We start from the raw sequence: 26,838 nt of genomic DNA on the forward strand, positions 1-26,838 counted from the left end.
GGCCCAATGAGCTGAATGACCGGTGGCACTGACGTCACATCTTATGACGACTCTAGAGCAGCTCCTCCTCAATCTCCTCCAACCACAGGTACAACATGCCCAAGACCCACTACAGTTCACCTACAAGGTGGATGGCGGAGTGGAGGATTCCATTCTGTACCTCCTACATAGAGCCCACTCACACCTGGACAAGGGAAACGGCTCGGTCTGTCTGGAAGTTTGGAAATCCGACTACCTCACTGACAGACCACAGCACGTCAGGCTGAAGGACGTCACGTCTGACACTGTGGTCAGCAGCACAGGAGCACCACAGGGAACCGTGCTGTCCCCTCTTCTCTTCACCCTGTACACCTCTGACTTCTACTATAACTCTGAATTATGCCACATTCAGAAGTTTGCGGACGACACGGCCATCATGGGGTGTATCTGGGATGATCAGGAAGAGGAGTACAGGAGTCTGGTGAGGAACTTTGTCACATGGAGTCACACAAACCTGCACCTGCAACTCAACACCTCAAAGACCAAGGAACTGGTTGTGGGAGGTCCAGACCAGGCCCACTGCCAGTTCAGATAGAGGGAAAGGAGGTGGAGGTGGTCAACACGTACAAGTACCTCGGGCTGTGGGTGGACAACAAACTGGACCTGTCATGCAACACAGAGCACCTGTATAAAAAAGGCCAAAGCTGACTCTACTTCTTCCGGAGGCTGAGGTCTTTCAACATCTACAGGAAGCTCCTGAGGATGTTTTACCAGTCGGTGGTTGCTGGAGGACTTTTCTATGCTGTGGTGTGCTGGGGGAGCAGCACAGCAAAGAAGGACTCATTCAGGCTGGAAAAACTAATCAGGAAGGCTGGCTCTGTGGTCGGCATGAAGCTGGACACTCTGGTGATAGTGGCAGAGAAAAGGACACTAAAGAAACTACTGGACATTATGGACAAAGCTGGGCATCCTCTGCAAACGTCGTAAATAATCAGAGGAGCCTATTCAGCGACTGGTTGCTTCTCTCATAGTCATGAACGAACTGACTTAAAAACTCCTTTTTCTCACACGCCATCAAACTGTTTAACTCCTTGTTGGAGGCAAAGGAATTTGCAAAGAAAAGCGTCTGGACTTCTTTGAGTTGCTTGAAGACGTTTCACCTCTCATCCGAGAAGCTTCTTCAGTTCTAAGGTCAAATGGCCGAGAGTCCCAGATTTAAACCCAGTGGGAGTATCCCCCCAAAGAGGGACAAAGGACCCGCTGGTGATCCTCTAATCACATGAGCGGGTGTGGTACCTAATCAGCCAGGGTTTCGGGTGAGCTCATTGTGAAACCTGGCCCCACCTTGTCATGTGAATTCCTGAGGTCAGATGGCCCAGGATGTGAGTGGGCGTTAAGGCGTCTGGGGAGGGAACTCAAAACTGGATTATAGATGGCAGACAGTTGGTGTCGTAAACCACCGCCTCTGTTCAAAGATGGTCGCTTACAGTGGGCAGCACGGTGGCACGGTGGTTAGCACTGTTGCCGCACAGCAAGAAGGTCCTGAGTTCAATTCCACCATCAGGCCGGGGTCTTTCTGTGTGGAGTTTGCATGTTCTCCCCGTGTTTGCGTGGGGTCTCTCCGGGTACTTCGGCTTCCTCCCACCGTCCAAAGACATGCAGCTTGTGGGCATAGGTTAATTGGATAATCCAAATTGCCACTAGTTGTAAATGTGCGAGTGAATGTGAGTGCGAATGGTTGTCTGTCCCTGTGTGTTAGCCCTGCGACAGACTGGCGACCTGTCCAGGGCGTACCCCGCCTCTCGCCCTATGACAGCTGGGATAGGCTCCAGCGCCCCCCGCGACCCTGAAAAGGATAAGCGGAAGCGAATGGATGGATGGATGGATATATTCAGTATTTATATATGTGTATATATGGTATATTTATGCCAATGTCCTTACTCTCATTCCCCTTTATTGTATCTGTAACATGCAACTTCTGTCGGTGCTGTGCTACTGGAAACTGAATTTTCTTTCAGACCAAGTGAAGATGCCAAAATCATCACTATAGCAGAAAGGCAATACTAAGAATCATCATTTCTACTATGGTTACTTTATACCAGAGTACAAACATTCATCCTGGGTGTTGCTCGTCTCTCCTCTTGCTCCCTTCATCCTAATTTTTCTCAAAGCAGCATAATGAAGGTTGTCCTCCTGGGTGCTCTGGATACCAAAAGAATTGAAGCAACAATTCAACAAGAAATTTAATTTCCTTAAAATACATGAACTTCCACACTTTAAAACTCACCTCTAAATTTACAGAATCTTTTGCGTTTGAGTCTGCTGAGAAAAAAAAGGAAATTATTTAAACTTAAATGCCACCATTTTTAAACCACAACAGTAAAATATGAAAACAGATTCTAACCTCTGGATTGGCAGTTGTTCCTCTTTTTCATCTTATACACTAAAAAAGTTGATAACACGCTGATGATGGTGGTGAGTATTAAAGCTGCACTTAAGAAATACATCAGGGCAGGAGGATCTCGCCGAACTGTAAATCCTAGAAATGACAGAGCTTTTTAGCTTTTCTTCCTGAGTTCATCAAATATGATCTGCTCCTATTTATAATACCATGTGAGTCGCTTCTGCTGGAAAAGTGACTTACCCCCAAAGTCCAGCTTGGTCCCGTTTCCAAAAAGTATGTGTCCAAATGAGGCGACAGCACAGTAGTAGATCCCAGCGTGAGACAAATTCAGGCTCTCCATTCTCAAGTTATAGACACAGGTGTGTGTTCTTTTGTTGTCTTTCCTCTCACACTGATCATTCCTGACTCCATGGGTGTAAATGAATCCTGGTTGAGAATCTTCAGAATCTTTGAACCAGTAAACACTGTGTTCTCCATCACAACTCAGCATAGTGTGCACCATACAGTGCAGACTTACAGAGCCTCCTGGCTGGATGGTCTCAGATGCTGACTGATGAACTAAAGCTCGTATGTTTAAATCAGAATCATTGACATTGACAATAATGGTCTCTAAGAATGTTGATGTGAACACATAGGAACATATACAGTAGTAAGTTGCTGAGTCTGAAACACTTAAGTCTGAGATAATCAGGTGATTATTTCCTTTTTCATTATCTAGTCTGAAGCGTGCACTATTGTTGAATGGATCATGAAATTCTACATAATTGTTTTTTGATTTATAGAAGGTAGAAATAAGTTTTGGTGTCTCTCCTAAAGTTTGCTTATACCAGTAAATAAATGCAGCAACATTCTGTTCATAGTAACAATGTAAAATAGAATAGAATAGAATAGAATTCAACTTTATTGTCATTGCACATGTCACAGGTACAGGGCAACGAAATGCAGTTTGCATCCATCCAGAAGTGCTTTAGCCGCGATATAGATATATTACAATATATATTAGCAATAATAATAATAGAGTAAAGTCACTCTGTCTCCAGATTTAGCTGATATAAAAAGTGCTTCTTCATGAACAGAGGAGGATACATGCATGTTGTTCCTCTGAGCTGTGGTGAAATGAAAGACAAAGCAAATACACATTGTGGAACATGGCAGCCGAGAAAAAAGACCTTAAAAGAATTAAATTCTAGTTAAACACAAACTTACCAATTACACCCAAGAACAAACATGTCAGATAGAAGACAATGTGTGCAGATGCCATTGTTCCAAACAGTCGTACTGAATAAAAGAATGGCGACTCTTTCTTCACTTTCAAGAGTGAAGATTAGATGTCACTGGCCAATCAGCAGTTACACAGTCTATGGAAATCTAGATCACGTGATCATTGACTCATTGACATCTGTAGTAGCTGAGAAAAAAAAATAGGACATCATGGTTCAGATCAGAGATCAGAGGAGAGATATATTAGATGTTAACTCACTAAATATCCTACATATCTATCTATATATAGATATATATATTTTTTTCTTTTTACTTTGTGTTTGTGAATTTGTTTTGAGGATTTTCTGTCATTTGAAGTTTTTACTGTTCGTGTCAAGTTGAGTTTTGGATACCTGTTTTGATTCCCTTGTTGTTTTACTATAAGTTTGATAACTGCAATATTATTAGGCCTCTGTCTATATTTATTCTTTTGTAGTAATGAGACCTAGTTTTGGTGTAATTTTGTGCTTGGGCAGTTTGCACTTTACCATCACGCGCTTCTCCATTTGTGCAATACAAATAAAAGTAATGCCCATGTCCAAGTTGTAGACTGTGCTCTATTTTCCTCGTCTGGCACATTAACTGAATAAAATGCAAATAGAAGTTGGACCGATAAGTGTAAACAATAGACAGACAGGCTAACAATTGACATACTGAACTACTACTTCCATGACCAAGCAGCTGCATCAAAGCCTTACATAACCTATCTCAGTGCAATGTGTTGAATGCAGTGGCGTAAGGCATGCGATCAAACCATAAAGTCCACAACGTAATCAGCCACACTTATCTGCTCTTGTTGCAAACTAAACAAATAATCTGTTGTTGCAGGCATATGGTGCAGCACTGGGTTCATTTCCTCATCAAAGACACTTCTGAACTCGTTGGTAAACTCAGCACAACACAAATCCTTGCTGTAGTTTAGAATGGCCTAAACCCATCTGAGAGTCCTTCCTCTGAGGAGGAGAACAAGGTAAGAAAACTTTGATTCATCTGCCGAGTAAGTGAGACAAATGTGTCTAAACACTAGCACTGAAAAAAGAACCAACTTAATTGAATTGTTTCAATTGGTAACACCTAATTTAATTAAGTTCTTTGAAATGAAGTTAATACATTAGATAAATCAGTTGTGCACTCTAATGTATTAACTTCATTTCAAAGAACTTAATTAAATTAGGTGTTACCAATTGAAACAATTCAATTAAGTTGGTTCTTTTTTCAGTGAGTGAGCACTGTGTGAGGAAACACACAGTGGCTTTTATCAAACTCGCTGTACAAGGCCTGAAGAAATAGAAGGGCTTTCTATAGAGGCTCTGCTGGAGATGAAGATGAAGGAGAAGGAGCTCCACACTCACACACACTGATATATGAGAGAGGGAAAACGTGGAGGAGAGACAGAAAGAAAATGGCATGTCAATCCTAGATATACAAGAAAATAATTTTAGAGAATAAAGCATACTATAATAAGACAATCACAAGACACAAACTATGGAAAAGAGTAGAAAAATACAGAAGTGAAAAGAGTGCAGTAAAGAACACATGTTAAGTTCACTATGGGAAATCTCCCAACAGCCTGAACCTATAGGAGTGTAACTGAGGGTTGGCTCTTGGTCTCTGGTTTCTACCTTTCTTACTTTTCCTTCATTTTCCATTTCATAGTTGCAGAGAAAATCCCAACTGCCATAGAGTAAAAGGAGGGTTACACCTTGAACAGGTTGCCATTTTTCCGCTAGGTTAACACAGATCCATTTTTGGACAGTTAATCATGTCCTTCTCTGAGTGGCAGGCAAAGTAGGACATAAATGAAAGACTCAATAATCATTAAGTGAACTCAAAAAGGCAGTTTTAACACTGAACACTTTCCAAAAAACAGAACAATACAAAATTCAGATAAAGCAGGAGCCACATATTCACAATCTAGGAATGAGGTGGGATACATAAGGCTGGAGATTGAAGTGGGGACTGCTTGCACGGGTGGTAGCGCAGGCTGAGCCCAGAAAAAATGAACTGTGGTAAAGTCATCTTTATTTCATATTTCATTTTACCCTTTCATCTTTATTGGCCAAAATGGTGCCAGTGTGCTCGGCAAGCCGTCTCTTTGAGCTTTGTCTACTGTTTGCTATCCTGTTTTCTCAGAGTTATCCTGACGTCGTTGCGCTTCTTGCCTATGGTCATACTCTCTTCTGAATCTCCAGCCATTGAGTCATCAAACGCCTGTTTTAAAGTGGCAATCGGAGAATTTTTTCTCGATTACCCTTCGACCTAGGAAATGCCAAAGGAGACAGGGCAAATGGGGTGGTATTAGTGTTCGCCTCAAGGCTTACTTAAACTCACTGGATGTGAGCAGCTATCATGTATTTTTAAATACCCTACCTCCTTCCCATGCTCTCTGGGACCGCTTCTGCTTTAGATTGCCTCTGCCATGGTCCGGAGTCTGTGGACTTCATGTTTATGCTTAAGTTTGTTAATATTGTGTTTTTTTTTTTTTATTTTGGGTTGTTTGTGATTATCCCTAGTGTTTTGTGTCCTCTTTGCTTCCCTGTTCCACATTTCAAGTTCCTATGTTCTCTCTCCCCAGTCTGTGTTAAGTTTGCGTGTTTAGAGTTTTGTTCTTTCCTGTTTCCTGTTTTATTTTGAAGGTCCATTTCTCTTGTCAGTGTTTCTAGTTTCGCTTCCCCTTGTCTCATTATGTCCAATTAATCCCAGCCGTGTCTCCCTCCTGTCTCCCAATCCATGATTGCCCTGTGTGCATTTAAGCCCTGTGTTTTCACGTGTGCATTGCAGGTTTGTCTGTATTCTTTCCCTGCCTCATTCTGTTATTTCCCCGCGGCTCCCTGCATCAGGTTGATGTTTTGTTAGTTTCTCCCAGTACAGGTTCCTTAGCTTCTGTTTCTCAGCTTCTATGTTTTTGTTTGTTTCACTTACCAGTTTAATAAAGTTCACCTGCATCTCACGCTGCCTGGATCTTGGGTCCTACTTTCAACCTCGACTTGTCTGCCACTGAAGACGTGACAGCCTCGCCATCGCTGGATATGGCCTGTTGGACATTATGCTCTCCCCGGCTGAGTTTTCACCTGTTGGGAGCTGTGTGCGGCCTTCCAGAGGTGGCATGAACCACAGCAATCTTCGCCTGCTGAGATCTGCTCCAATCAGCAACAATTTGATTATACTCCGTGTAGGAGCCATATGAGTTGCTCTTTGTCTGTTTAAGTGGGTTGGGTTAAATGGACTCACTGTATTGGTGCACGGGTGTGGGGCGTGTCTCATGGGTGTGGTAGAGGATAAATGTGATTGCACTCACCTGTTCACAGCACCTGATGTTGATGAGCAGAAGGTAGGGTGAGCATGAGGCAAAACTTTCTGTTGACCGCAGCTTGAACGCAACTTGAGCTATTTGATAGATTTTGTCTGTAACTTCATGGTTTTGTATGGTTATGAACTAATTGATGACATAGAAAGGTTTTAGTTTGGCATAGTAGTTAGTACCATCATTGTGAGTTGCAGTCATTTGTTTGTGCAGCCTGTGCTTTTGTGTATTTGGTTATAAGTTGATCCCATGTGCTGATTTGTATATTGGACGGTGCATGTGGAATAAAGGAGCAAATGTTACAGGAGTGTATTTTATGCGTTTATTGTTGCGCGTCACCGGTGTCCTCATGTTTAGCCTGCCGCGGCCTTTGGTTGGAGGAGCCGCAATAATTTGTCAACAGAAAATTTTGTAGATTTTATTGGATTATTTATATATAGATGAGTTTTATTGGTGAGAGTTTTGTAGTTGCTGTTGCCTTTGTCCATGCGCTTTTAGATTTGAGCCTGTGGCTACACAAAACAGATTTCTTTCAGGAGTCTTATTTCCCTCTTAGGTTTCAGCAGTACAGCTGCACTAGGCATTGTACTGATTTTCTTTCTAGTTATTGTGCATCAGGCGGCTGAAGCCATTGGCTTGGGAGTACCGCCGCAGTTTGTGTTTAAGACAATTTGTCTTCCTCACAGCTGACGGTATGGAGGTACATAAATACCCACCGCTAGTATGTACGGAAGACTAGGGTGAGTTAGTTAGGTTTAATAGGCAGATAGTGGGGGATATTGCTCCTGTTAATTGTGTGTCCAAGGTTTTATGAAGTGAATGTCATCAAGTTGATGTGTTGGAATGAAGCTGTGTGGCATAGGTGCAGTACGGCATTTGGATTTTGTAATGCTTTGAAGAAAAATGGAGACACACCAATTAATACAATGTGTTGATGAGGATAGAAAGAAAAGACAGCCGAAACCAACTGCTAAGGCTTTGGAGAATCAGATTGAAAGGCTTCAAACAGAACGTCACACTAAAGTTAATAAAATTAAAAAGGTCATAAAGGTGATTAAGGAATTAAAGCAATCTGAAGATAATGTTTCCACTGTTCATGCTCAGTTAGAGAATTTGTCTGTGTTGCTTAGTGAGGCAACTTGTGTGCATGAAAGCTTGCTTCCTTTGCTTCCGCAAGAAGAGCAAGAAAAACAAACTGCTTGGTTTATAAGTGTGCGAGCACATAATACTGAGTTTATGGAAGGGATAAAGAAATGGCTTCATGATACAAAGGGAAACTCTCAGAGTAAAAATCAGGTGTCTGAGCTTGATTTGCCTCAGTTAAATCCAGCTGATGTTAAATCTTCTGATGTATTACCTGCTGGAAATGGTTCTGGTGCTTCTAGGCACACCGGGAATGTTGGTAAAGGTGCTGCAATAGATGATGTTAATCCAAGTGATAGCATCTCTAATGTTGGAAACAGAAGTGGTAGGAAAAGCAAATCATCACTCAGTGGCTCTATGGTTTCATCTGCCTTGTCAGCACGCATAACGGCAGAGGCTGACATGGCTGCCCTTCTTGTTCGACAGAGGTTGTTGAAAGAAAAGCATGCTTTGGAAGAACAAGAAATACAGCTTAAGAAAAGAAAGGAGCTGCTTGACTTAGAAACTGAAATAGCAGCCTCAGCAGCAAAGGTAAATGTTTGGAAAGCTTCTGAAATGTCCCGAGTCTCAAGTGCTGTTAATGGTAAATCTGATGGAATGAATTCGTACTTAGAACGAGAACAGGGGCGTTTAGGTGTTTTAAATCCTAATGCTCCGATGTTCAAACCTGTGTTACCAGAGCGACCATATCAGGGTGTTGATGTAAGTGATCATCAAGCGCAGGTATTGGATGTAAGGCCCAAGGTTAAAAGTACTTTTCAGCCCAAGGTCATTTCATTGGAACAGTCAGAGACGAAGCCACAAGTGTTTCCAGGTGTAGTTTCGACTACTCGGATGATGTCGCAGTCTCACGTACAATCAAAACATCTTACACATACAGAGCAAGGTAGTGAGGGTCATGATCATCTAGTCACCGTTTTGAAGAAACAAAATGAAATTACAACTTTATTGGCTGAGCAGCAGTCTCTGTTTTTGCTACCAAGGCGTGACATTCAGTTCTTTGATGGCGATCCTTTGCAATATCAAACATTTATGAGAGCTTTTGAGCACATGGTGGAGAGTCAAGCTCACAGTGCGAAGGATTGTTTATATTTTCTCGAGCAATACACTAGAGGCCATCCAAGAGAAATGGTCAGAAGCTGTCAGTATATGCCTGCTGAGTATGGATATGCTAAAGCTAAATCTTTGCTCCAGGAGAACTTTGGCAATTCGCTGAAAATTGCTGCTGCCTACATTGAAAGGGTCAGTAAATGGCCTTCTATAAAATCTGATGATGTGAAGGCTTTGCAGGAATATGGGTTCTTATTAAGGCAATGTTGCAATGCAATGGGAGACGTTGAGTCCTTGCATGAGTTGGATGTCTCTGCTAACATGCAAGCAGTTATAAAAAAGTTGCCTTATAAGCTCAGGGATAAATGGAGGAATGTTGCCTGCGATCTGCAGGAGAGGTTTCAACGTAAAGTGGGTTTTAGCGATGTTGTTGAGTTTGTTGAAAAGCAAGTTAAGATCGCAAGTGACCCATTGTTTGGAGACATAAAGGATCCTCCAACAGCCATCAGACAGGAGGCGAGGAATGTTAAGTCTCAGTTTTACCCCAAGGCTAAGAAGAGTAGTTTTGCTACTACAGTGGCCAAGGTGGAAGGGAAGATTGAGCCAGCGTTGAGGCGAGAGAGTGGTTCAGTTGTGACCAAGGTTTGCTTGTTTTGTGGAGCAGGACATATGTTGGATTTGTGTCCTTCATTTGAAAGAAAGTTGCACTGTGAAAGATTATCTTTTTTGAAAGAGAATGGTGTGTGTTTTGGTTGTCTGCGCACTGGGCACAGAAGCAAGGACTGCAGGAAACGTCTCTTGTGTAAAGTCTGTAATCAGAAACACCCCACACTCTTACATATCCACTCCAAGCAGAGGGAAAGTGTTTCAGTGCAAACTATAGGAGGGGGAGAACCACCAGATGAAGGTCCTTCATTTGCTGTGCAAAGCAGTGGTGTTACTGGGGCCGGTGAGCAAAATAGTGCTCTAGCCATAATACCAGTTAGAGTGAAGTCCAAGAAAGGTAATCAGTCACTGATAACATATGCTTTCCTAGATCCTGGGAGCTCAGCTTCATTTTGTACTGAAGGGCTCATGAATAGGCTGAATCTTTCAGGAAGGAAAACTGGCATTCTGTTGCGGACAATGGGTCAGGAGAAAATGGTCAGTAGCTATGTTGTTTCAGATTTGGAAGTAGCTGGTTTGGATTTAGATCACTACTGTGACATGCCTGACTTATTTACTCAGAAAAGCATGCCTGTTCAACAATGCAATATTCCCCGACAGGAAGATCTGGATAGATGGCCACATTTGCACCATATTAAGATACTGGAGATAAATTCCGGGGTAGACCTGTTGATCGGGACCAATGTGCCCAAGGCTCTAGAGCCATGGGAGGTTGTTAGAAGTCAGTATGGAGGTCCCTATGCTGTAAAAACTATGCTGGGTTGGACAGTGAATGGTCCTCTCAGAGAGGATCATAAGACTGACATTTTTGATGTGAGTGTCAATAGGATTTCCGTGGCAAAATTGGATGAGCTGTGGGAACGTCAAATGAAGGCTGATTTTCCAGAATGTATTCAGGATGAGCGGTTTGCTTTGTCTAGAGAAGATCAGCACTTTATGAAGTCAGTGATGGACTCTGAGTTGGTTGATGGTCATTATACCATTGGTTTACCTTTTAGGTCCAATCAGGTAAAAATGCCAAACAATAAGAAGGCTGTAGAACAGCGAAATATGAGCCTTAAACGGATGTTTATCAAGGATGATTCCTGGTTGCCAGGGCCAAAGCTTCTTGCTGAACCAGAATTTAATTGGCCAGGGAACCTTGATTTTGGAAAGATCTCTTTAAATGATCCACAGATTAAAATGGCCGTTTTAGTTAATGCTGTTGGTGCAAATGAACACAAGGGGGCATCAATCAGGGACATTAAGAAGGCCTACAGAAAGATGGCTTTGCAGTTACACCCTGACAGGAACCAAGATGACCCGCAAGTCCTGGACAAGTTCGCAGACTTGCGGGCAGCCTATGAGGTCCTCTCAGATAAGGAGAAAAGGAAACAGTCTGACATGTATGGACAGCACGGGCTCAAAGAGGGTCACCACAGCTCTCACAGCAATATCTTCTCCAGCTTCTTTGGTGACTTTGGGTTCATGTTTGGTGGCAACCGACAGCAACAGGACAGGAATATTCCCAGAAGAAATGACACAATACCAGACCTGAAGGTTACACTGGAAGAAGTGTACTCTGGGAACTTTGTGGGTGGCAAACCTGAGTTGAAAGAGGCAGTGGAAGGATGGAATTGGGTACAGACGCATGAGATGCTGCTGCAAAAGGGCATAAAGTGGATTTTTAATCCCCCTGCTGGTTCCCATCATGGCGGTGTTTGGGAACGTCTCATAAGGTCTGTCAGGAAGGTGTTAAATTCTGTTGTGAAAATGCAGAACTTGGATGATGAAGGCCTTTGTACGGTTCTTTGTGAGGCAGAGGCTATTGTGAACAGTAGGCCAATAACCAAAGCTTCTACTGATCCTAATGATTTGGAGGCCTTGACTCCTAACCATCTGTTGCTGCTTAAGACCAAGCCATTGATGCCACCAGGAGTGTTCCAGAAGGGGGACGTGTATGGACGACGTCGATGGAGGCAAGTACAGTACATGTCTGACCTGTTCTGGAAGCGCTGGGTTAAGGAGTACCGGCCCCAGCTTCAAGAGCGTCATAAGTGGCAGAGAATCGGACGGAACTTCATTCCTGGGGACGTGGTTATCGTTGTCGATGATTCTGCGCCTCGTAACTCTTGGGTGACTGGTAGAGTTGTGGAAGCAATTTCTGACGGTAAAGGACTTGTACGTCAGATTCGTGTTAAAACGAAGACTGGTTGTTTGGACAGGCCGATCACTAAAGTGTGTCTTCTACAGGAAGCAGAAGAATCATAAAGACTGACTTTTTCAGATGTTTATTTGTATTAATGTGTATTTGCTTATTTGAATTGAAATTGTATTTTGAATGTTTGATGAAAGATTGATTATGTTTATTAATATGTCTCCTACATAAGTAAGTATGAGGTAATTATTGCTCTAAAATAATTAGGGGCCGGTATGTAGGAGCCATATGAGTTGCTCTTTGTCTGTTTAAGTGGGTTGGGTTAAATGGACTCACTGTATTGGTGCACGGGTGTGGGGCGTGTCTCATGGGTGTGGTAGAGGATAAATGTGATTGCACTCACCTGTTCACAGCACCTGATGTTGATGAGCAGAAGGTAGGGTGAGCATGAGGCAAAACTTTCTGTTGACCGCAGCTTGAACGCAACTTGAGCTATTTGATAGATTTTGTCTGTAACTTCATGGTTTTGTATGGTTATGAACTAATTGATGACATAGAAAGGTTTTAGTTTGGCATAGTAGTTAGTACCATCATTGTGAGTTGCAGTCATTTGTTTGTGCAGCCTGTGCTTTTGTGTATTTGGTTATAAGTTGATCCCATGTGCTGATTTGTATATTGGACGGTGCATGTGGAATAAAGGAGCAAATGTTACAGGAGTGTATTTTATGCGTTTATTGTTGCGCGTCACCGGTGTCCTCATGTTTAGCCTGCCGCGGCCTTTGGTTGGAGGAGCCGCAATACTCCGGGTGGCCTTGCTAAATATTAGATCGCTGGCTAACAAGACTGTTATTTTAAACTGGAAATTCTTCGTAGTTGTTTAGCAAAATATCAGAAGACTGTGAAAGCTGCTAAATCTGCCTTTCTGTCAGGTCTTATTTTGACCAATTGCCACAAGCCTCACGCACTTTTTAACATTTTTAACTCTGTGATTAAACCTTGCGCTACCACATATGAGGAGGCCTCCTCTCCCCTTTGTAAAAAATTCTTAAGGTATTTTATTGAACCTGTTATTAAGAAGACTGATCTTGACTCCAGTGTTCTTTCCAATTATAGGCCAATTTCTAAACTTCCCTTTATGTCAAAAATCCTGGAAAAAGTAGTCTGTAGACAACTTCAGACCTTCTTAGATACCAATAAAGTTCCAGTCTGGCTTTAAGCCTCAACATAGTACAGAGATAATGATCTCCTTTTAAATGCCGATTCAGGTAGCTCTGTGGTGTTAGTATTACTGGATCTGAACTCTGCTTTTGACACGGTAGATCATAACATCCTTTTATCAAGATTAGATCAAGTAGTTGGTCTTAAGGGCACAGCTTTGTCTTGATTTAAATATTATCTCTCAGAGAGGTCATTCTCTGTTGCTATGGGGCAATATTCTTCCTCTTCTGCCCCCTTTCACTGTGGGGTGCCTCAGTGGTCTTTATTGGGCCCTATGTTGTTCCCTCTGTACATGCTGCCGTTGGGATCTGTTTTCAAAATTATAATATTTCTTTCCATTGCTGTGCCGATGACATTGAAATATATTTTCCTTTGAGCTTGAATGTCATAGATCCATTGCATACATTGTTTAATTGTCTTCATGATGTCAGAGTCTGGTTATCTCAAAATTCTGTCACTTTGAATGAGAGTAAAAACTGAAGTTATTGTCTTTGATAGCCATATCCCTCTGAACCGACGAAATGATACCCTCAGTCCCCTTGCTAGCAAACTCTCCCACACTGTAAGAGACCTAGGGGTATTCTTGGAAAGCTCCTTTGCATTAGAGAAGCAAGTATCTACAGTGATTAAATCAAGTTTTTATCAGCTATGTCAAATTTCTAAAGCCAAGCCTTTTCTTTCCCCCCAAGCACCTTGAGATGCTTATTCATGCATGCATTACTTCAAGATTAGACTACTGTAACTCCCTTTATTTTGGCCTCCCATACTCTTCTCTTAACCGTTTGCAATTAGTTCAGAATGCTGCTGCACGCCTTTTATCAGGTGCCTGAATGCATGATCATATTACTCCGGTTTTAGCTAACTTACACTGGCTTCCTGTGAAATTTCACATTGATTTTATCAGTTTTTCTACTCATAAATTTTTAAACAATATGGCGCCTCGCTATCTAAAAGAACTTCTCCATTTCTATAACCCCAAAAAGCACTAAGATCCTCTAATCAGATGCTTTTCATGCAACCTAGGCACCCTAGGTCTGGGCTGATGACCAGAGGCGATTGTTCCTTTGCTATCGCAGCACCTAGACTATCTACTAATCTCCCTATTGCCATTCGTACTTTTGATACTATTCAGTCTTTTAATTCTTGCTTAAAGACTCATCTTTTTACTTTGGCTTTTACTTAAGTTAGTGGATTATCATTTGGCAGACTTCTATGTTTGTCTTGTGTTGCTGTTGTCTTGCTGTTAGTAAATTATTTTGCTCGCTGTTAATTTGTAAAGCACTTTGATCAACGTTGTTTTTAAATGTGTTATATAAATACATTTTGATTTGAAAGTGGAAAGGTAGGCAGGCAGATGGCAGAAAACTTCAGGCTGAGAATGGCTGCTGGTCATAGGGGATTATCTTATTGTTGGGATACTCTCTACCAAAGCAGGATCTTTACATTTTAAAGCACCTTGAGTTGACTGCTGGATTGAATTGGCACTATTTAGATAAAACTGAATTAAATTTAATTCTGTGCATCAGTATCCAACACTGATTTGTACTGCTTTAATTCTTCAAAACATCGATTCATCAAGGTGCTGAAAACCTTGCTCATAGATATTGGTCCATACTGATATGATAGCATCTGCTATACATTTGGCATCCGCACATCCCCAATATGAATCTCCAATTCCACCACATCCCAAAGATGCTCTATGGGACTGGAATCTGATGACTGTGGAGTGTAGGAAAAATACAGAAATCCAAAAATCATCATACAGATCCTCGGAAACCAGAGGGAGCAGAGGGTGGAGATATACAGCCACAGAGACAAAGAACAAAGGGAAGACAGGACTATAAATACTAACTGGGAATGTTAAACTGGTGAGAAATAACATGCAGGTGAAAGTCATTATCAACAGGAACACTTGGGAGACTACTACTCACAATATTATACATTTTTAAACAAAAACTAAGCCTTGAGTACAGTAAACGCCACAAAAACCTAATCATGTCACAAGCATAAAACAATCAAATAGGGAATCAAAACAAATATCCAAAACTGAATCCACCAAAATTAATAATCAAAACTTCAAATGATAAAAAAAAAAAAACCTTAGCACAAAAAAACTGCAAACAGAAAACTAAAAATAACAGAACTTTAAAAATACATCAAACCCAAAATCCAAAACAAATTAACTACTGGAATTACATTTACAGGAATTTCAAAAATATGCAAGTGATCAATTGCTGTTAGCAGTTAAATTATTTTTCTTTCAGACCAAAGAGAAGATGCCAAAATCATCACTACAGCAGAAAGGTAATACTAAAAATCATCATGTCTACTATGCTTACTTTATACCGGAGTACACACATCCATCCTGGGTGTTGCTCGTCTGTCTTCTTGCTCCTTTCGTCCTAATTTTTCTCAAAGCAGCATAATGAAGGTTGTCCTCTTGGGTGCTCTGGATACCAAAAGAATCAAGATAACAATTCAACAAGAAATGTCATTTTCTAAAAACACATGAACTTCCACACTTTAAAACTCACCTCTAAATTTACAGAATCATTTGCGTTTGAGTCTGCTGAGAAAAAAAGAAAGGAAATGATTTAAACTTAAATGCCACCATTTTTAAACCACAACAGTAAAATATGAAAAGAAATTCTAACCTCTGGATTGGCAGTTGTTCCTCTTTTTCATCTTATACACTAACAAAGTTGATAACACACTGATGATGGTGGTGAGTGTTAAAGCTGCGCTTAAGAAATACATCAGGGCAGCAGAATCTTGCAAAACTGTAAATCCAACAAATGACAGAGCTTTTTAGCTTTTCTTCCTGAGTTCATCAAATATGATCTGCTCCTATTTATAATACCATGTGAGTCACTTCTGCTGGAAAAGTGACTTACCCCCAAAGTCCAGCTTGGTCCCGTTTCCAAACAGTATGTGTCCACATGAGGCGACAGCACAGTAGTAGATCCCAGCGTGAGACAAATTCAGGCTCTCCATTGTCAAGTTATAGACACAGGTGTGTGTTCTTTTGTTGTCTTTCCTCTCACACTGATCATTCCTGACTCCATGGGTGTAAATGAATCCTGGTTGAGAATCTTCAGAATCTTTGAACCAGTAAACACTGTGTTCTCCATCACAGCTCAGCATAGTGTGCACCATACAGTGCAGACTTACAGAGCCTCCTGGCTGGATGGTCTCAGATGCTGACTGATGAACTAAAGCTCGTATGTTTAGATAAGCATCACTGACACTGACAATAATTGTCTCTAAGAATGTTGATGTGAACACATAGGAACATATACAGTAGTAAGTTGCTGAGTCTGAAACACTTAAGTCTGAGATAACCAGGTGATTATTTCCTTTTTCATTATCTAGTCTGAAGCGTGCACTATTGTTGAATGCATCATGAAATTGTACAAAATTGGTTTTTGACTTATAGAAGGTAGAAATGAGTTTTGGTTTCTCTCCTAAAGTTTGTTTATACCAGTAAAAACGTGCAGCAACATTCTGTTCATAGTAACAATGTAAAGTCACTCTGTCTCCAGATTTAGCTGATATAAAACGTGCTTCTTCATGAACAGAGGAGGATAAATGCATGTTGTTCTTCTGAGCTGTGGTGAAATGAAAGACAAAGCAAATACACATTGTGGAACATGGCAGCTTAGAAAAAAAAGACCTTAAAAGAATTAAATTGTGGTTAAACACAAACTTACCAATTACACCCAAGAACAAACATATCAGATAGAAGACAATGTGTGCAGATGCCATTGTTCCAAACAGTCGTACTGAATAAAAGAATGGCGACTCTTCACTTTTAGGAGTGATGATTAGATTTGACTGGCCAATCAGAAGCTACACAGTCTATGGAAAACTAGATCACGTGATCATTGACATCTGTAGTGTTAAACTTAGCAGCTGAGAAAAAAAATAGAAGAACATCATGGTTTAGATTAGAGGTGAGATATATTAGATGTCAACTACTAAATATCCTGTAGACAATATGTTTGTGTGGGGCAGTGTGAGACCCATAGTTTATCATTTTGAATTATTTAATGTATATAACAATCATAAAAAAAATACACAACCACAGAAAGTACAGCAGTAACTTTTTTTAAATGGTTTTCATGTTAGAAACATGTTGGGAATTTTTTTTATCTTTTTGAATTTGTGTTTAGGATTTTCTGTCATTTGAAGTTGTGACTCTTGTTTGTGCCAGGTTGAGTTTTGGATATCTGTTTTTATTCCTTTGTTTTTTTTATTGTAACTTTCCATCCATCCATTAATTTTCATCTGTTTATTCGGGACTGGGTCGTGGGGGCAGCAGCCTGGGCAGAGGAGCCCAGACCTCACTCTCCCCGGCCACCTCCTCCAGCTTGTCCCAAGAAATACCAAGGCGTTCTTAGGCCAGCCAAGCAACATAATCACTCAAGCGTGTCCTGGTCTCCTCCCAGTGGGACATTCCCGGAATGGAAGTAGTTCCTTCCAATTTAGACGATCCGAATGATACTGTTTCTTTCCACTGTGTTCCTGTTAGTCATAAACTACAAATTTACCCCAAATGACTAAAATATCGATATTTTAATATGAGAATCGATTCTAGAACATAAATAACTGGTATCGGAGGAATTGATATTTTAATATCGATCCAAACACCACTAGACTGTGCCACTATTTTCCCATGCTGGCCCCCAGGGTGAGGACAGCCAGGACACAGCCTGCCACCGCGCCTGTACCCACTCATCGGGTGGGAGCTGCTGGTACTTGGCAGGGGCCTGCACCCGTTCTGGCTCCCCGGAGGAGGGCCACTGAGCAACCGCCAGGCCCACCACCGGCTCACGCACCTCGCCAGCCGGTGGAGGTGGAGAGAGGGTGGAAAGACCCCGGTCTCTAAGGACCAGGGGAGACCAGGGAAGACCTGGGTCACTGAACCAGTGGAGCCTGCTCTTCCTGAATGGGTGGACAATGCGCAGGGAGGACTGGCTCGGCATGAGCTGGTGTGACCTGCCCAGCTGGATTCAGAGGTTGAGGTGCGCAGGAGTCCTGCCATTCCCGCGGTCGGCTTGCTGCCCGGTCCAGCCTCTCTTCTGTCAGATACGTGGGCGGCCACCTGAGGACACCTCCCTGTCGCTGGGCCGGGGGGTGCCAACGTTCCGGGCAGATTCAGGGCGATGAGGGTATGTGGCACATCGTGGTCTGCAGTGCCGCTGCAGGGGCACACCTAAGCGGCATTCGCAATTACGCTTCGCCAAGGGCGTAGATTTGGCATGGTCGGAAGGGACATGTCCCCACCAATATCCAGCGATTATTGAATTGTCCCCACCAATAATTTGATCTCTTCGAGTAAAGAAAAACAAACCCGATAGAAAGAAAAAAACGATCTGTCAACGTCTCATTTACCCAGTGGTGCAGAAAGAGTTAAATTACGTTCTCTACTGGAGACCTACATCATGTGACAAATACGGCTAATGTGATTGGCTGTGCCTTTCAGGGAGCTCTGTTTAGTTTTAGCAGCGGCAAGCCTGCGCTGCGAAGACCTGCAGGGAGGAGAGGAGGATGGCAGCAAAAAGGAAGAACCTGGATATAAGAAAGTATTTATCAAAGAAACCTGTAAGTCACTTAAAGTCAAGTTCACTCATAAAATGTGTCCGTCATAATAACGTTACAGGCTATGCTAGGCTTTGGCCCACATCAGTCTAAAATTGTATGTAACCATGAATAACGTGTTTTGGAAACTAACTGCGCAACAGGCAGCACTATTAGTTATCTCAGTCTCAGAGCAGCATTTCTAATCAGAGTACTGACATATTCATAGGATTAATTTTTGAGACAAAATATCATGAGCTTGCAAATATTCCACCTTGTAGTGCAGTTTGCACAAATTGTTTTAAAAATGCACTCACCCTACAAACATTACTGATGAGTCAAGATCTGCACAAATCGACAGAAACACTGAAGCAGCTACACATTTTATTCTTATTGTCCTGTATGTCCTATTTGTCAGGTGACCGAAGAACCAACACAGAGCTCAGAGAGTAATGCTGATACAAGATCACAGGTGAAATTGGATGATGACTTGTTGGTTCATGACTGTATTTGAAGCACATGTGTGACTGCATGTATTTGGAATGTCTCACTGTTATTTATCAGGTGACAGAGGCAGCTCTGCCATGTTGTAGCTCAGAGGTGAAGAGGCAAGGTCACAGGTGACCGACTGATGATTTGGTGCTATAGATTAACTAGTATTTATTATCATGACAATTGTTAGGCTGCTGATATAAATTGATTCATTAGTGTATATTTGACAAAGAATCTGAATTGACATGTCTCACTTTTTATATGGGACGAATCAATATGTTATTTTATCAGGTGGGAATGTCCTAGTGCAGTCAGAGGGGAAGAGCCAGGGCAAAAGTTGAGGCACATCAAGCACATAATAATAATTTTAATCTGAGGATAAAACGCATGTACTGAGGCTGAAAGAAGCTTCAGTGCTCTCAGAAGACTAAAAAGATGGCTAAGGTCAACAATGACTCAAATGAGATTAAACAATGTTGCTGTATGCCATGTCCACCAGGAGAGACTGGACAGTATAGATGGAAAACCAATATGCCAGCAGTTTATCTCAGTTAATGAGAGGAGAAGGCATGTGTTTGGCTCCTTCACATAGTGGACATTGAGTTGTTGTTTGGGGCACCAGTAGTCCATGTCTGTTGCTGTAACAGTAGTTCATGTTTAGAATAAAACATCCCAGCTCACTGACTTGATCGGGGCAATAGTGCCTAAAATGTTGCATAATTTTGCTGAGAGATCTTTTACTTTGTGGTAATCTTAGATGAGTAGTTTTATGGACATAAACCAGCAGGTCATTCAGTGTTCCCTTAGTCGTCTTAGTGCCAAAGTATAACAGATGTTGGTGTACTATAACTGAACTAATGTTGTTAAAGTCATATTCTTTTATTGTCATGACTGTATTTGAAACTATTTTTATTTTTGTATGATACCTGATTTATATGGAATATGGCTGAAGTAAACTAAGCCTAAAATACTTAGTCATTTGTTTAATAGTGTGGCGAGCTCGGACACGGAGGAGACAGAGGTTCCTTTGGGGGCACCCGTTTATTATTCTCTGCGCAGAACACTGCCGCGAGCCAACTGCTCAGCGCGGCAAAAGCACAGCAAAACAACAATACAACATGGCGCTCTCTCACCCGGAAACACACAGTTGCCGAGAGAGCGCGTCACCTGTAACCATGGCAACATGACAACAAAACATAAGTGTAAGACAGAACATAAATGTCAACAACAAATCCCCGAACAGCCCTGGCCCGCTACATAGCCCCCACCTAAGGGGTCAGTCGTCCCCGACAACCCCATTACACAACACAAAGTCCTGCAAATGTCCATGTGTCTTCCTTCGACGTGCAGGCCGATCTCGACCAGCAGGGGAAGAGTCACTTGGATGAGAACCTGGGGTGCCACCAGCATCCCCTGCCCCAGCGGCTGCTGGAGCGGGCGGGCAGTACGGTGAGAGCCTGTCCTGGTGCAACACCGTCACGCATCCTGGACCCGGCATGCGGATCCGGTACACCACTTCTGTTAGCCACCCCACGACCTCCGCCGGCCCTTGCCAGTGACCGCACAGCCTGGGGGACACCCCTCTCTTGCGAACCGGGCAGTACACCCAAACCTTGTCGCCAGGCACGAAAGCTCCCCCTCGGCACCTGGTGTCGCAGGCTCTTTTCTGTCGTACTCCGGCACTGACCTGGGCCTGGCGCCGCTCCCTCAGCCTCCTGTAGCAGTCCCTGGCCACCAACACGCGCCGGTTCTCTGCCTCGGGGACGGGGAAAGGCCCTAGGACGTCTCCTCCCACTCTCTCCATCGGGGCCCCCACCCGATGCTGCTGTAGGGGGGCAGTGAAGCGTTGAGTGGGGCCCTTCCGTGCCGTACAGGTGTTACAGCAGTGTACATGAAGTTCCACTTCCCGTCGACAACCAGGCCAGTAGAACCGTCCCCTGAGACGGCGGAGAGTTTTGGCATTCCCATAGTGGCCGGCCCCCACCGAGCCGTGGACGAGCTCGAGCACCTGCGACCGCAGCGTCCGAGGCACCAACAGCTGCAGGAGATCTCTGCCCTGCCCGGGGGCCCACCATCTCCGGTACAGGAGGCCGTCGTGGGTCTCCAGGTTGTTGTACTGGGAGTAGTAGGCCTTCACTTCGGGCCCATGACAACAAAACATAAGTGTAAGACAGAACATAAATGTCAACAACAAATCCCCGAACAGCCCTGGCCCGCTACAATAGTAATTTAACATTAAATAATTCACATATAAAACTATCAATTGTAATTTTAAATGGTTTAAAAGCATGCAGAATAGCATATGTAGGCAAGTGTATTTCTCCTTTTTTTTATCAAGAAGCAAAGACAAATAGGAAAAAAAAACAGAAACAGGGCAGGGTTCGGTGGTTGAATCATCCGTCCCCACCAATGCCAAAACCAAATCTACGCCCTTGCGCTTCGCCATCTTCAAAGCTGAACTACGTCCTGCAGTGTTATTGTTCTTGTTACTGTGTGTGTGTCTGCAAGCTGCAAAGCTGCAGCTAGTGTGTAAAACAGCAACCGTGAGAGTTAATACAAGTAAATGTTGAAAGGCATGAGCTGGTCGTCGGGTCTGCCGTGGTATGTTTACAAGTAGAAAAATACAGAAGTGAAAAAGAGTGCAGTAGAGAACACATGCTAAGTGTCATGAAACAGCTCTGCAGGCAGGCGGGAAAGGACCCAAATGCAAACTCACAGAAAACGGGACTTAAACTCAAAATACAGCTTTATTTGCTGAAAGGGAAAAAAGGCAACACAAAACTAAACTGGGGAATCTAAACACATGAATACACAGGGAAACATGGGGAGAAACACACAGCTATGAGGGAGATCGTGGCACGGGAGGGTGGTGTGGGAGGTGTTGTCCGTCCAATTGGGATCTGGGATGCGGGGCCTCCCTGCTGCTGTGGGGGCGGGGGCGGTCTGCTTGCCTCCACCCCGAGGGAAGAGGGACATCTCCTGGGTCTAGGTGCAGTTCAGGTACAGTATGTTTGGGGAGTATGATTGTGTGTACAGTGTCCATTTCTGTCTGTCTCCACATTGGGTGAGTGCTGAGTATTTGTATATATGTGCATGAGGGTGGGGATGCACGTTTGTGTCTGTGTGTGCCTGTTTGTGTGTGTCTATATGTCAGGTTGGATCTTAGACTCCACCTCTTTTCGGAACATCTCGGGCCCTCTGATGTATGGAGGCCTATCTCCCCTCACCACGCTCTCTGCCAGTGGCTGATGCCCTCAGGTGTAGGTGTGTTGGTGGTTCTTGGAGTCCGGGGCTAGGCGCTCAGGTATGTACCGGCTCACTCCCGGTGGCCTGGCGCCCGTGGCTCGGTCGGGCCTCCTCCAGGGGGTGGGGCGACCTCAGGCCTCTGGGCCTGTGGCTCGGTTTGCTCTGGCAAAGCTGGCTGCCGGCAGAGCCTGCGGGCACGCCACTGCAGTCCCCTCTGGCTTTGGTTCCGTGGCTGCTGGATGGCCCCTCGTCTGGGGCTCTCCTCAGCTCTTCCCAGGAGGATGACAAGGATGCCCCTCCAGTGGTCCTCCTTGGGCTCTCGCACTCTGGGGCCTCTGGATGTCTGGGGCCTGGATCTCCTCCATGCATGCTTCATGCCCTAGGGGACAGGGCCATGGCTCTCTACACCCTCTAGCAGATCGTTACATGGAGAAACCTTTTGAATACAAGCGCGCTCATGCTCACCGGTGTACACACAGGTGTTCACTGTTCATAGACACAAACCACATCTTTCTTGGCTGCTGCCTCAAAGCACAATGTGCACTGTTGGTCCTGCGTGCTGCACAACAACATTCAATATTTAGTATTTACAGTTATTTACACTTAGCTGGATTATTGCAATGGTATGCTGCTCTCTTTTTTTTTGCTTGTTTTCTCTCTTGTTTCACTCAATAGGTGATCTGGGATATTTTTTTTTCTTTTTAAGTGCCCCTCTTCCCTTCTGTTTTTCTTTTCCTTCATCTTTCTTTCTCCCTTTCCTATCCCCCAGCCATGTCTGTCCCGTCTGTAACAACTGAAAATTAAAATAAAATAAAATAAATAATGATAACAACAAAGGTCGATCAAATGGACCAATACAGCAAAGCTGTGATGATCCACTTGGTAAAGTAAATCCATTGGGTATCTTTGTTGGCCTTCAGACAACAATTTTGATGTTGTCTGAAGACCCAAACGGGACAGGCGCAGGACAAAAAAGAGGATTAAGTGAACTCAAAAAGGCAGCTTTAATACTGAACACTTTCCAGAAAACAGAACAATACAAAACTCAGATAAAGCAGGATCCACATATTCACAATCTAGGAACAAGGCAAATTGGAGCAAAACAAAACAAAAAGTATGTTTTGTACTGCTTTAATTCTTCAAAACATTGAATCAGCAAAGTGCTGAAAACCTTGCTCAGATATATTGGTCCATACTGATATGATAGCATTTGCTACAGCCACAGAGACAAAAACCAAAGGGAAGACAGGAGTATAAATACTAACTGGGAATGTTAAACCGGTGAGAAATAACATGCAGGTGAAAGTCATTATCAACAGGAACACTTGAGAGACTACTACTCACAATAACATTGTTCAATAACATTCAATTACATTCTTATAGAAAAACTAAGCCTCTTCATTTCAATATAGTAAATACAGCCACAAAAACCTAATCATATCACAACGATACAACAATAAACAAGTATCCAACACTGAACCAACCAAAATTAAGAATCAAAACTTCAAATGATATCCAAACCTTTTACAAAAACAAATTATCTACTGGAATTACAGGAATTTGAAAAATTTGCAAGTGATCAAATGCTGTTAGCAGTTAAATCATTTTTCTTTCAGATCAAAGAAAAGTTAGGAAAAAATATTTGGAAATTGTTGCCAAAATTATCACTACAGCAGAAAGATAATACTAAAAATCACAATTATACGTCTGGTGTCTGTACTTAATACAGGAGTACAAACATTCAGAGTACAAACATTTATCCTTGGTGTTGCTTCTCTGTCTTCTTGCTCCGTTCGTCCTATGTTTCCTCAAAGCAGCATAACTCTCTTCTAAATTTACAGAATCATTTGCGTTTGATTCTGGTGGGGAAATAAAGGAAATGATTTAAACTTAAATGCCGCTATTTTTAAACCACAACAGTAAAATATGAACACAATTTCTAACCTCTGGATTGACAGCTGTTCCTCTTTTTCATCTTATACACTAACAAAGTTGATAACATGCTGATGATGGTGGTGAGTGTTAAAGCTGCGCTTAAGAAATACATCAGGGCAGGAGAATCTGTAAATCCAACAAATGACAGAGCTTTTTAGTTTTTCTTTCTGAGTTCATCAAATATGATCTGCTCCTGTTTATAATACCATGTCAGTCACCTCTGCTGGAAAAGTGACTTACCCCCAAAGTCCAGCTTGGTCCCGTTTCCAAACAGTATGTGTCCACATGAGGCGACAGCACAGTAGTAGATCCCAGCGTGGGACAAATTCAGGCTCTCCATTGTCAAGTTATAGACACAGGCGTGTGTTCTTTTGTTGTCTTTCCTCTCACACTGATCATTCCTGACTCCATGGGTGTAAATGAGTCCTGGTTGAGAGTCTTCAGAGTCTTTGAACCAGTAAACACTGTGTTCTCCATCACAGCTCAGCATAGTGTGCACCATGCAGTGCAGACTTACAGAGCCTCCTGGCTGGATGGTCTCAGATGCTGACTGATGAACTAAAGCTCGTATGTTTAAATCTAAATCATTGACATTGACAATAATGGTCTCTAAGAATGTTGATGTGTACACATAGGAACATATACAGTAGTAAGTTGCTGAGTCTGAAACACTTAAGTCTGAGATAATCAAGTAGTTCTTTCCTTTTTCATTATCTAGTCTGAAGCGTGCACTATTTTTGAATGGATCATGAAATTGTACAAAATTGGTTTCCGATTCATAGAAGGTAGAAATAAGCTTTGGCTTCTCTCCTAAAGTTTGCTTATACCAGTAAAAACGTGCAGCAACATTCTGTTCATAGTAACAATGTAAAGTCACACTGTCTCCAGATTTCGCTGATATAAAACGTGCTTCTTCATGAACAGAGGAGGATAAATGCATGTTGTTCTTCTGAGCTGTGGTGAAATGAAAGACAAAGCAAATACACATTGTGGAACATGGCAGCTGAGAAAAAAGACCTTAAAAGAATTAGATTGTGGTTAAACACAAACTTACCAATTACACCCAAGAACAAACATATCAGATACAAGACAATGTGTGCAGATGCCATTGTTCCAAACAGTCGTACTGAATAAAAGAATGGCGACTCTTCACTTTTAGGGGGGAAGATTAGATTTCACTGGCCAATCAGAAGCTACACAGTATATGGGAAACTAGATCACGTGATCATTGACATCTGTAGTGTTAAACTTAGTAGCTGAAAAAAAAATAGAAGAACATCATGGTTTAGATTAGAGGTGAGATATATTAGATGTCAACTCACTAAATATCCTGTAGACAATGTGTTTGTGTGGGGCAGTGTGAGACCCATAGTTTATCATTTTGAAATACTTAATGTCTTTAAAAAATGAAAAGGAATACACAACCACACAAAGTATGCAAGTAACTATGTTAAAGGTTTTCATGTTAAATACATTTTGGGAATTTTTTAATTTTTTGTTTAGGATTTTCTGTCATTTGAAGTTGTGACTCTTGTTTGTGTCAGGTTGAGTTTTGGATATCCGTTTTTATTCCTTTGTTATTTTATTGTAACTTTCCATCCATCCATTTTCTTCCACTTCATCGGGAACTGGGTTGCGGGGCCAGCAGCCTAAGCAGAGATGCTGATAGGTCTGTCTAGCACAAACCTATTTGCTGGAACGTTCAAGACAATTCTACTACACAGCAAAGTAAGACACAAGTCGGCAAAGTCCTTGCTCGTGCACGAGGGAGACCTGACTGAAGTCGAGTGTTGTTCTGCCCACTTGACATCCGTCGGACTCTCAGCCAGGTTCCCTGTAGTGCTCCTTTTAATGTGGTTACCTGAATATGCATGTAACCACACGTCTCATTATCATATTACATCTTACATAAGTGTACATGTGAAAAAAAGAGTACCTTGTCTGTGTGTACGTATAGGCATGCGTGTGTGTGTGTGTTGGGGGGGGGGGGGGTCTGAAGACTCCCCAAAGCTGGTGCCAGGAGTCCAGCGGTCCACCTAAACAACAGGCACTTCTACTTAAACAGATACAGAGTAGGTGTCCTCCGATACCATAAATCAGTAAGAGAAGGTACGACCTCTCTCATGACCTTAAGATGTGTTTGTATGCCAGAGGGAGGCACACAGAGTCTTTGCAGACTCCTAAGGATCAGACCTCTATCATTATGCAATCGATTATAAAACTCTAAGCATATAAGAGTAAATAATTCTGAGCATAAATGACAATCAACAATATAAACCTAAAAGATGCCCAGACTTCACTCTCTCCGACCACCTCCTCCAGCTTGTCCTGGGAAATACCAAGGCGTTCTTAGGCCAGCCAAGCAACATAATCTCTCAAGCATGTCCTGGTCTCTTCCCAGTGGGAGGTGCCCAGAACACCTCA

General features: G+C 42.6%; 2 protein-coding genes across 5 annotated transcripts; both read right to left on the reverse strand.

The window, feature by feature from the left end:
• Positions 1-1,896: 1,896 nt before the first annotated feature.
• LOC106098606 (immunoglobulin kappa light chain-like) lies at positions 1,897-16,969 on the reverse strand. 3 transcript variants are annotated; one of them, XM_025905973.1, is made up of 5 exons: positions 16,872-16,969; positions 16,056-16,769; positions 15,816-15,941; positions 15,696-15,727; positions 1,897-2,181 (listed from the first exon to the last, which is right to left on the reverse strand). In XM_025905973.1, the coding sequence occupies exons 1-5, from the start codon at positions 16,924-16,926 to the stop codon at positions 2,068-2,070; spliced, it is 1,041 nt and encodes a 346-aa protein (XP_025761758.1). In that variant the 5' UTR covers positions 16,927-16,969; the 3' UTR covers positions 1,897-2,067. The 3 variants fall into 3 exon arrangements, with proteins under 3 accessions (XP_025761758.1, XP_019205315.1, XP_025761757.1); XM_019349770.2 differs by lacking the exon at positions 1,897-2,181 and adding an exon at positions 15,264-15,610 and having other exon boundaries at positions 15,696-15,730; XM_025905972.1 differs by lacking the exon at positions 1,897-2,181 and adding an exon at positions 15,265-15,610.
• A 6,458-nt stretch (positions 16,970-23,427) lies between these two features.
• On the reverse strand, positions 23,428-25,525 carry LOC109196213 (immunoglobulin kappa light chain-like). 2 transcript variants are annotated; one of them, XM_019349761.2, is made up of 4 exons: positions 25,469-25,525; positions 24,655-25,368; positions 24,424-24,540; positions 23,428-24,338 (listed from the first exon to the last, which is right to left on the reverse strand). In XM_019349761.2, exons 1-4 carry the CDS (start codon positions 25,521-25,523, stop codon positions 24,166-24,168), a joined length of 1,059 nt encoding a protein of 352 aa, XP_019205306.1. In that variant the 5' UTR covers positions 25,524-25,525; the 3' UTR covers positions 23,428-24,165. The 2 variants fall into 2 exon arrangements, with proteins under 2 accessions (XP_019205306.1, XP_025756587.1); XM_025900802.1 differs by having other exon boundaries at positions 24,424-24,549.
• Between the last annotated feature and the right edge of the window lie 1,313 nt (positions 25,526-26,838).

This window comes from Oreochromis niloticus, linkage group LG3, assembly GCF_001858045.2.
Source record: "Oreochromis niloticus isolate F11D_XX linkage group LG3, O_niloticus_UMD_NMBU, whole genome shotgun sequence".
In the NCBI taxonomy this organism is placed as follows: domain Eukaryota; kingdom Metazoa; phylum Chordata; class Actinopteri; order Cichliformes; family Cichlidae; genus Oreochromis; species Oreochromis niloticus.